General features: G+C 41.4%; 2 protein-coding genes and 1 long non-coding RNA gene across 3 annotated transcripts; 1 reads left to right on the top strand and 2 right to left on the bottom strand.

Annotated features, from left to right (window-relative positions):
* The first annotated feature begins 223 nt into the window (after nt 1-223).
* LOC106581164 (glia maturation factor gamma) lies at nt 224-2,185 on the top strand. The gene is made up of 7 exons (XM_082966646.1): nt 224-489; nt 944-1,040; nt 1,171-1,220; nt 1,338-1,389; nt 1,514-1,594; nt 1,808-1,881; nt 2,035-2,185. The coding sequence occupies exons 1-7, from the start codon at nt 487-489 to the stop codon at nt 2,104-2,106; spliced, it is 429 nt and encodes a 142-aa protein (XP_082822772.1). The 5' UTR covers nt 224-486; the 3' UTR covers nt 2,107-2,185.
* Nucleotides 2,186-2,618: 433 nt separating this feature from the next.
* LOC106581163 (RNA polymerase II-associated factor 1 homolog) lies at nt 2,619-7,895 on the bottom strand. Its single transcript, XM_014163037.3, has 14 exons — nt 7,504-7,895; nt 7,272-7,301; nt 6,684-6,776; nt 6,382-6,503; nt 6,200-6,266; nt 5,984-6,085; nt 5,763-5,868; nt 5,282-5,350; nt 4,972-5,075; nt 4,743-4,859; nt 4,376-4,504; nt 4,037-4,142; nt 3,720-3,801; nt 2,619-3,598 (listed from the first exon to the last, which is right to left on the bottom strand). The coding sequence occupies exons 1-14, from the start codon at nt 7,551-7,553 to the stop codon at nt 3,165-3,167; spliced, it is 1,611 nt and encodes a 536-aa protein (XP_014018512.3). The 5' UTR covers nt 7,554-7,895; the 3' UTR covers nt 2,619-3,164.
* Nucleotides 7,896-8,044: 149 nt separating this feature from the next.
* LOC106581165 (uncharacterized) lies at nt 8,045-10,565 on the bottom strand. The gene is made up of 4 exons (XR_001323026.3): nt 10,029-10,565; nt 9,528-9,665; nt 9,370-9,414; nt 8,045-9,153 (listed from the first exon to the last, which is right to left on the bottom strand). It is a non-coding gene; the product is annotated as an uncharacterized LOC106581165 (long non-coding RNA).
* Nucleotides 10,566-10,778: the final 213 nt, after the last annotated feature.

The raw sequence follows: 10,778 nt of genomic DNA, 5'->3' as shown, positions 1-10,778 counted from the left end.
TTATTTAACTAGGCAAGTCAGTTAAGAACACATTTTTATTTACAGTGATAGCCTAGGAACAGTGGGTTAACTGCCTTGTTCAGGAGCAGAACACCAGACTTTTACCTTGTCAGCTCAGGGATTTGATCTAACAACCTTTTGGTTACTAGCCCAACGCTCTAACCACTAGGCTACCTGCCGCCCTGTATACAACATTGTATTATTAAAAATGCACGATTTCCTGTCGGATACAGTGACAAAGGATTGCAGATAGAACTAACGATATCCCTAACAAAAAGACTAGATCTGACACAGTGCGGGTAGGGGGTACTTGGGATGGTCATATGTGTACATGTCTGCCCTCCCCTACTGTATGTGCTACTACATAAAAGGAGGATCTTGATAGTAAGACAGCATCCTGTCACAAGCAGTTGGCAGAGGAGTAACTAGCTCAACAAGAAGACAATATCTTTGCAGACAAGAAACCAAAACAAGACCTCTTCTAGAATGGTATGAGAGACCGTTTATTTTTACGATATTGCACTTTACCTGGAAAATGTATTTCGGCATGGACGGTGATGTCCTAGTTTATGTTGTAAAGCTTTTTAGGCTGGCGTAAATGTATTTTTGCTACTTCCCTCCCTTCCCCCCATACCATCTTGACACAGGAAGCTGTGTCGTTCCATGATGCAACAAAAGTACTTCATGGCCTCAATATGTCACTTTAAGATTTTGTTATGAGCTATGCGTTCATGGAAACTTGCACTTCAGATATCAAGTTGCTCTAAAACCTCTTTCTCCGGTTCCCTCCCTCCCTCTTTCTCTATTCTCTCTCTCTCTCTGAGTGAAATATGACAGAACTTTCAATGATATAGCCTGACAGTAGCAATATGACCAACATATACAATTACAATGTGTCAAAACTTCCCATGGGTGATGAACTTGTTTCACATTTATATTCTAGTCAAGCTCTCTGGTTGTGTGCGAGGTGGATGAGAGTCTGAAAGAAAAACTAAAGAAGTTCAGATTTCGAAAAGAGACCAACAATGCAGCCATTTTGAGTGAGTAAGACTTAATCGAAAGCGTGTTCCAATTGTCATCTGTTTCACCTCATTTAAAAAAAACAGAAACCCAGAAACAGAAAAACATATGTTAAAGACTCAATATAGAATACATATCCTATTCCCTCAGTGAAAATTGACATGGCAAAACAGCTTGTGATCCTGGAGGAAGAGTATGAGGCAAGTCACAATGTCTACCTGAGATGTTGAATATCCCATACTGAGTTAATAATTACTCAAATCCATCCACACCTGTATCAATACCAGTTAAACTCAAAACATGCTCTCACATTTCAGGACATCTCCCTGGATGACCTGAGGAATGAACTTCCCGAGCGGCAGCCAAGATATCCTTTTATAACATGTCAGAATGATACAGCAGAAATCTTTTAACCTCATATTCACCAGAACTGCCAGTGTTACAGTTGTATCATTGACCAGTGATTGGATCTCCTTGACAATATAGTGTACATTCATTGTTTACAGCTACAAATACGTCCATACAGATGGCAGGGTGTCCTACCCGCTGTGTTTCATATTCTCAAGTCCAGTTGGTGAGTAAACCACCCTAATTCAGTGAACAGGCAATTGAGTGAAGGATTAGCATTACTGTACTGCAACATCCCTGTGCACAAAATACTTTTTGAAGGTAATAAGGGTTGATAATAGAAAGTAGAAATGAGATACAATCAGTGTTTACCATATGGAGATCAAAAAGGTTCAGTGGACAGACATCTTTAGCTTATACACCCTCCTCATCTCAACAGGGTGCAAGCCTGAGCAGCAAATGATGTACGCAGGAAGCAAGAACCAACTGGTCTCCGCAGCAGAGCTCACAAAGGTCAGGACTATTGTCCGTTTCGAGTATTGACTGATAATAATGATCTGAACATAAGCCCAAACCTAAACTCACAAAATAGAGAAGTTCTAATAGAAAATGTTCAGAAAATAAGCATGTTAATCCTGATCCTCCTACCCCTTTTTATCTCAATAGGTTTTTGAGACGCGAAACATAGATGACTTGTCTGAAGAGTGGCTGATAAACAAACTGTCTTTCTTTCGCTGAACAGACACGTGTGTTCATGTTGGCAGAAGTGCAACATGAACTTCATTACCAGTTTGCAATAAATTGCTTTTGTCACTTATGTTATTGCATTCTTATTCCTTAGTTATACTCAAACCAGTACTACTAGCCTGGTTGCCAGTTTCTGCTCTCTTAACAACTCCTCGTGGAATTGTCATGCCAATGAGTGACAAGGAGTTGATGAGAGGCCAAACAGATCTAGGACCAGGCTACATTATTACTACATCAGAAGGAAAATGTTTCCAGGAATGCATTTTCATCTAAAAACAGGGGACTATGGAGAGGGTAACTGTTAGCAGTATAAGAAACATACAGGCATAAATGTTGTAAAGTCTGCTACTACCATTTATTTACAATGTCTAAATCTTAATAAGTTTCCGTCACAACTGAACTCATACAGGTTCATTGTAATAGTTTCTGGGGGGGAAACAAGAAATGCGCAGAAAAAGAATGTTCTTTTGAAAGTTAACTCAAACATTTAAAGAAAAAACACATTTCCTTACAAAACTATCCCACATTTTATTGACTGTTCCAATTACATTTATAATGCATTGAATCCTCAAATGCAAAGGACAAAAAAAAAAATGTAATAGATTTATGCACAAGAAAATTCTACAGAATTTTTAAATTTTTTTTTATCTGCTTCACACCACTAAGTGCCTCATATTGAGTGAGACAAAAAAGAAAAGAAACTCAGGCTTAAAAGAACAAACTAAATATGTTGTTGGTAGGAAATAATTGTATTCAATGAAGCATGTCCTGTACACAAAACTACTAAGATAGTGGCTCCAACTATATCTATGAGCAAAAGTCTGACATTTGAGTAACTGGCATTTACAGGTACCCAAAAGCCTCGTAGAAGTCCCTTAGAGATTGTGTCTCTCCTAAAGAAAAGTAGCAGACTAACTCAACAGGAATGAGATGCTGGCCTCTGTAAAGACAGGGCTGTTCTGAGGGTGGGGCTTGTGAGCCTGGGCTGGCTGGAGCTCGGGGGTGAGGCATGGAGTGCCAGCGTTGTCACAGTAAGAAGGCCTAGGCTCTTATTCACTGTCATCGCTAGAATCTGAGGCCTGCTCACTGCCACTCCCGCTCTGGGCACGGCCACCCTCTGAGTGGTCACTCCCACTACTGTGGGCCGGAGACGCGCTGCCACTCCTACTCCTCTCCCTATGGCTCTCCTTCTCCTCCTCCTCACTCCCACTGCCCTCCTCCCCACTGCTCCGGGCTGCTCCATTCTTGGGCTCGTTATCATCGTTATCACTGTCGTCATCGCTACCGAATATCTCCACCTCATCCGCCAGCTTGACCTCCTCCTCGCCACTCTCACTGCCGCTACCACTGGCCTTCCTCCTCCGTTTCGCTCCCTCCTCGTCATCATTCTCAGCTCCACTCCGCTTTCCATCCTCATCCTCCCTGTCAGAGTCACTGTCAGAGTTGTCTGCCTCACTCTCGCTGCCCTTCTCCTTCTCATCACCTGGGATTGGAAACAAACAGATACAGATAATTAGTTCATAAGGATCTAAGAAGCAGTGGTAAACAGAGACTCTGCAGACACAGTAGTAAACATTGGGGAGGACAGAGGGGGGGAGACTGACCAGAGTCCTGCAGTTTACCCAAGTCCATGTCCTCTTCTTCATCCTCTGGTTCATGGTTCTCCAGCTGAGCCTTACGCGCATCCTAATGGTCACAAAGACAGATGTCGTTATTGCTCTGATTATTTAGATGTTTGCAAATGTACACTTTTCTGCTTATGTCCAGCACTACCTGTTCATCTCTATCAGCGTTGAGGTCCACTTATTAAGTAAACACAGTAGTTCCCACAGATTGAAAGTAATGCTCAGTGTAGAAAACAGAAGTAATCAAAGGAAGGTGACCCCCCCACCCCAAAGGAGGGCCTGACTAGCAGTTTCACCTGTGCTTCCAGCTCCTTGTCGTTCATGTCTCTGTGCTTACACACCAGCACAGCGTTTGTAGTAGACTGGGCTCCAGCCTTAGCTCTCCTCTTACTCAGCCTCACTCTGCAATCCAGGACAACACAGTTAGAACAACAGTCAGAACAACACAGTCAGAACAATAACCTTCACAGGTGGTGTCCTCAGGCCAAAACAAACTAACTAAACCCACCCTAGAAAATACAAATCTACCAGAATCATGTGATTCTCTCTTCCAAGAGAAACCCACGTCACCTCCTGTTACAGTAAACCCAACAGACCCCCACTTTGAGACCCCCCCCACTCAGGCCAGTGGTTACCTGGTCTCCAGCTCGTTGTAGTAGACTCCATCACCGTCTCTGAAGATGAAGAAGTAGTTCTCCTCGTAGCCCTTGCTGGCTTTGTTCTTCACGTTCCAATTGTACTCCCTGGCTATCTTATAGTCATACCTAGAACACACAAAGCCACCATACTCATCACATCTAGTTCAATGTTACAGTAAGTGTGTTTCAGAGATTCCAACACCATAAAGGTTCTGTACTTGGACAAGGTGAACCAAGTAGGTGTGAGGAAGTAGACAATGACAACATGAAAACTGAATATTATTGAGATAGTATAGTTAACATATCAGTAGAATTGTTGGTGTCCTGTCTACTCAAGTGTGTAAATGCTTGTTGGATTACTCACAGATCATCAGGCATGTAGTCCAGCTCCTCATCCACGTCTCTCTTGCGCTTGCGAATTGTTTCCTCATTGGGCAGGAAGTAGGCCACAAACTGGTTTCCTTCCTCATCCATCATACCTCTGCAGGTCACAACAATAAACAATTCAGAACCTGATGTAAATTGTCATAGTGCAGGACGGTCACAGAAAATCACAGACACACGCACACAATGTGGCAATGTTTTCTCCTCACCTAATCATGGCCTGTGACATCATCTCCACACCCTGGGGTGCTGACATGTCTTTAGGAGCAGGATCAGAGTCGAAGATTACCTGAGCACACGGGTTGATCCACATCTGGGGAGCAGAGAACAGAACATACTAATGCTGACTCTTTACCACAACACACTTGGGCAAGACAACAAGAGTTAAACACATTCAGCTTGAAACAGATAAAGGAACCAATGACTCCCCAGGAACAAAGACCATGGGCATAATGCAGATAGGTAGCCAAGACCAGTACAATGATACTGTATATCCTGTTGAGTGTTATGGGTGCTCACCTTGAAGTCAGGGAACACAGGCATCACCTCCACAGGAGTGACTCTGGGTTTACTGTAGTGCTGGGCAATCTGGGGGAAGAGGAGGTACACAGCGTGTGATGTACAGATACTAGGATCTTAATTTGATCACTTTTGTTGCTGAGAATTTTCCTGTTATATTATACAGATATATTAACAGTGTACCACTTTTCATGTAGCCTCATTTTGACCAGCTAATAGCCTAACCACCAATCAAGCAACATTATGGACTAAACATTAAAATCCTGTTGCTGCAGGATTATTTTGCTGCGACAATTTAGGTACAAATAAGATCCAACATTAACTTTGTTTGTGATGGAATTAATCATATTAGAAGGAGCATACAATGAACTGTGTCATCTCTGTGTAGCTGGACACTGACTTTGAAATTGTTACTGAAAAACCTATTTGAACTGAATATCGCACAGTAAATTGTGCAGAGCCAAAAACGGGGCACTCTCACCGGTTTCTGTGCATCCTCAAAGGTCTTTTCAATAGCAGCAATCTGGCTGTCCCTATCCTTGTATATCTCCTCCTCTGTGAACTGCTGTTTGACAGACACACCGATCCTAAGGACAGAACACATAGGTTATAGAAGGGGTGGGACAAACAGGGAAAACACTACAAAATGGGAAGTGTGTATGCTGAATTTGGTGGTTAGGTAGCCTGTTAGGTCACACTTACTTGACTTCCACTTTCTCATTGGAGACACCATATCTGTTGAACTCTGTAGAGATGTACTCAGTCTTCCTCATCCACGGGACCACCTTGGCGTGCTGCTGAGATCTACAGGAAAACAAACAAAGAGCTCATAACACAGATTCCAAGTCATTCTTAACATTTTAGCTGAATTTTGTCACACAGATACTGTATTGACTGGTACACAGTTTGTATCCAAACCTTTTCGAGCTGGATGGAGCTGTGATGTCTTCTTCCAATAACTTCTCATCAGCTGGATCCAGAAGAACTAGAAAAATAAGGATGGGAAGATTCTAATTCAATACTACACAAGCTTTAAGCAACCACCACAAAAATATACTGACTGTGTGGTATAACAGTGTGTATGTCGTTCAGAAACGTACTGCTGGGGTCGACACGGTAGGTGTCTGGGTTAATGAGGTCGATGGTGACGCCAAGGTCAGGCTCAGTCAGCAGCTCATGTTTGTGTTGCTTCTCTAACGATGTAGCCTTGTACTGCACAAACCTGTTAACACCAGACAGCGCAACATCCAGTCACATCAGAGGCAGATCGGTATTTATGGGAGAAGGCTTAGAAAAGAAAAGCTGCACACTGTGGGTCCAACAACAATACATTTAATAGACATAGCAACATCTGGACTGACCTTAATAGCAGAGGAAACTTGGTAGGAACAAGGGTGTTTACCTGTGCTGGTCAAATGGATATGTGATGAATTTGGGATCAAATGGGATGTCAGGCAGGCTATTGCAGTACTTTACCCGACAGACCACGCCAGACCTGGGAGAATGGTTGGGACAAACATGGAAGCACACATTTAAAAAATGTACAGAGAAGAAGTCATCATCAAATACATGTTCTATCAACCACTGATGCCGCATATCCTCATAACCTAAAGATCCTCATAACCTAAAGATCCTCATAACCTAAAGATAAAGATAACCACCTAATGGTCATATGGGTTTTGATCTGTCAATGACGGGGTGGGCGGCAGGCAGCCTAGTGGTTAGAGCGTTGAGCTAGTAACCGAAAGGTTGCTGGATAAAATCCCCAAGCTGACAAGGTAGAAATCTGTCGTTCTGCCCCTGAACAAGGCAGTTAACCCACTGTTCCCTGGTAGGCAGTCAATGTAAATAAGAATTTGTTCTTATCTGACTTGCCTAGTTAAGTAAAGGTTCAAAAATAGAGATCTCCAACCCCCTTTGCATTTAAAAAACACAATAACTTGAATTGTAACTGAATCTCTTTTGTTGAAACATCAAACTGCAAGCATACCTCTCTGGAACAGTTCTGTGTGATGAACTCCTAGACATGTTGATAGAAAAAGCAAGTGTTGTTAGCTACACACTCAGCTGAGACTGAATAAATAGGAAGTAACACAGCCCCCATTTCAATAGTAACTTATGATGGCACAGTCAGAACATATGTAAACTATGATGATCGCTAACTAGCCATGCCGTCATTAGCTAGGTTGCGGAAAAGCAAATACATCGGAGAGAATATTTACCTGTGACCCTCTGAGTCTCGCTGGGCTTGTGTCTGTATAGTTGGAGCCATTATCTTAAAATAATGATCACGACTGGAAGCACAGCTTCACGTAAATCCAGACAACCGATCAAGTAACTCCTTACTAAAACACTTTACCTGAAAGAATAAGAAACTCCGTCGACTACCTAGCTAACTAGCTAGCTAGCTATTTACTCCAAAGTACTCAGAGCTTGTGCTCTTTTTGCTTTTCTGTCTTGGCTGGCGGCATCTTACTACTAGTAGGACCCCTAATATTTTCATGGGTAGCTTCGGAGCGGCCTGAATATAATTGCGTAGCAGATCTACCGTTAGTTGTTGCTATATATCGTATGTGGATTTGTGGTAGGCAGTTGTACCTTAAACTGGCCAGTATCAATTTATACGATTCTCCGTCGGAAAGCAAGCTACAAAAATAAAATATCATCGCCCTCTACTGTATTGGAATATAAAATGGTGAAATGACATACTGACAACCAATCTGTAGCAAAAAAACTGTTTGAAATAGAAGTGCAACAACAAGCTTGGGAAATGTTAGAATTTATTCTGTCTTCGGATGCAAAGAAATAAAAACAAACGTACCATTGATGTCACTGCCCAGTTTAACACCTGACATGTCACTTTCCTAAACAAGAAGTCGACATTAAAGACAATACTTGTGTTAGGCTATGCCTGACATTACAGAAGGACAATCGTTCAATTAAGACAATTTACATGTTATGAACAGATACAAATCTAAATGTGGAATTAATCTATGGATTCTAATAATTTTCCTCATTTGCTATTAGAGCATTCATGACATTATTATTGAGGTGTGAGCTTTACAACAGCAACAAAAAACAAGAAAACCCAGATCTATGGTCTTCATCAAAAAAGCTACATTCAACATTTTAGTTTGAGAGCAAATTAGAAAACACTGATGAGTGCAAATTATATTTTCATGTTGTAACATTTCCAAGAGTAAAGCTTTTCATTAAATATGTGTGTCATGTCAATAATGTTAGTGTTTTACATAACAAAACAATCCAGTGACACTGTCATGTAAGTGCCCAGATTGAAGCAGATTATGTATATAGACAGATTTGTGAAAACAAACAAAGGTGTACAACCATGAAAATGCGCAAGTCTGCTGAAATCCACAAAAATGACATTGACTATGGACTAAACCTCAGTTAAAAATATTTTTTCAAAGCATCTGCCAAGTGTTTTTCACATTGTTTGACCTATCACATATTAACACAGACAATAGAAATAGAACATATGTATGATGGTTCATGCTTTGGTGGGGAACACTTAGCAGCCTCACTATGCATCAATTCCAGTTACTGCAGGACCCCCTTCCTGGTTCTTCCTGCCAAGCTGGGTGTCTCTACCCATATCCAACAACAATCCAACTGCATTCAATGCAGTTTGTTCATGTTGACAAAGACCATGCGCTAAATCTAAGAGGGAACCAGTAGCAGGGAGGTAGAAAACAACTACTTGTTCTCATTATTTTATAGGAGTGGCTCAAACATACAGCTCCTATCATTTTATATCTGGAGAGATCCATGAGATCCATCCAACAATCCATGATGTGCTGTTCCTCATTCTTTCCCTATCTCAGGTCTGCATCTGTCCAGAGGGATCCACTCTGTGGAAAGAGAACAATGGAGACTTTATTCATGAGTGTCAAAAACTCAACCGGATGATGCCTATTCACTTGCCAGTATCTGTAAACACATTCTTGTGACATGCTACATGGTAATAGCTATTAACAGTATAGTTTCCCCATTTCAGATACAAGTTATAGTACTGTATTTAATCTGATCACACCTAAGAACAGATTGAAATCAAAATTAGGACTCACCTGCTCAACATGTACAGCATTTGGCCAGGGTCATCTGCAAATACCCTGTAGTAACACAATGAGAAAGGAAGGTCTGTTTGATACTTCATCTGGATATATGTAAGACGATTGAAAATCAGCAAGTTGCCTGTGTGTAAAATATGATTAGATACTCATACCCATCTCCCCAGTGATAAAATGCCTGGTCCTGGTAGAAGATACATAGGAACAGCCACACGCTTATGGTCTCCACCCAAAATATTACAAAAAGGAACCATAGTGAGGAGACTAGCAGCTCACACACCATCCTGGGGCTTCTACAATGAGACAGAGCAGAGAGGAGAGTTAAACCAACGCTACAGTCCTATACAGACAAATAGTGAAGGTACTGGTGGGAGCAACATGAGAACTGCTAGTCCTGAAGAAAGATAACAATATTAAGCAATGCCAATTTTAGATCTTGATTGCAAACAGGGTGTTTTTTTGGTTGAAAGCAAGGACATTTCGGGGATTATTAACACTAGCACATGAACTCAAGCCCAAACCAAATAAGTAGAATGTTGGTCTAGGGAGGAACGTTGATCAGCTGTGTTCAGTGAGAGGGTAGCTAGCTGCCTCTCAATCTTGGTGACATGCATCATTGCCAGCTAACAAGAAACATTGGAAATAAAGTATCTTACCTTTTAATCGTGATGGGAGCAGATTTAATGGTATCCAAGTCCGTGAATATCAATAACATTCATGGAGGCAAGATGTTTAGCTAAACTTGGTTGGTCTAGCTAGCTAACGTTAGCTATACGCAATGCTACAGCTAGATTGCAATTAGCACCAGCTGACTGAGTTTTTTTGTATTGTTGGCAAGCTAGAACATTTAGCTAGCTTGCTTAATAACTTATTTGAGAAGTTAATATGATTTTACTTTATCAAATATAACATTGTATAGCTATTTAGCCAGCTAACATGCATGTTTTCATTGTTCAGGGGCAGCTTTGCCTGATTGCCTGCATGCACCAGCAAAGTTACTGCGCTACCAGTGAGTTTCCGGTGTTGTGCCGAAAAGCCCGTTGTTGCTCCTAGACGTTTCCACTTCACAATAACAGCCCTTACAGTTGACAAGAACAGCTCTAGCAGGGCAGAAATTTGACAAACTGATTTGTTAGAAAGGTGGCATCCTATGACGGTGCTACGTTTAAAGTCACGGAGTTATTCAATAAGGCCATTCTTCTGCCAATGTTTGTTAATAGAGATTGCATGGCGTTGTGGTCAATTTTATACACCTGTCAGCAACGGGTGTGGCTGGAATAACCAAATCCACTCATTTGAAGGGGTGTCCACATACTTTTGTATATATAGTGTACCATATTGCAATTTAATATATCAATATTGAACTGGAATTACATTTAAATGGAATAAAAAAACAGAACGCAATA

Source organism: Salmo salar, chromosome 20 (assembly GCF_965601325.2).
Source record: "Salmo salar chromosome 20, fSalSal1, whole genome shotgun sequence".
NCBI lineage: Eukaryota > Metazoa > Chordata > Actinopteri > Salmoniformes > Salmonidae > Salmo > Salmo salar.
This window is presented reverse-complemented; position numbering and strand designations above follow the sequence as displayed.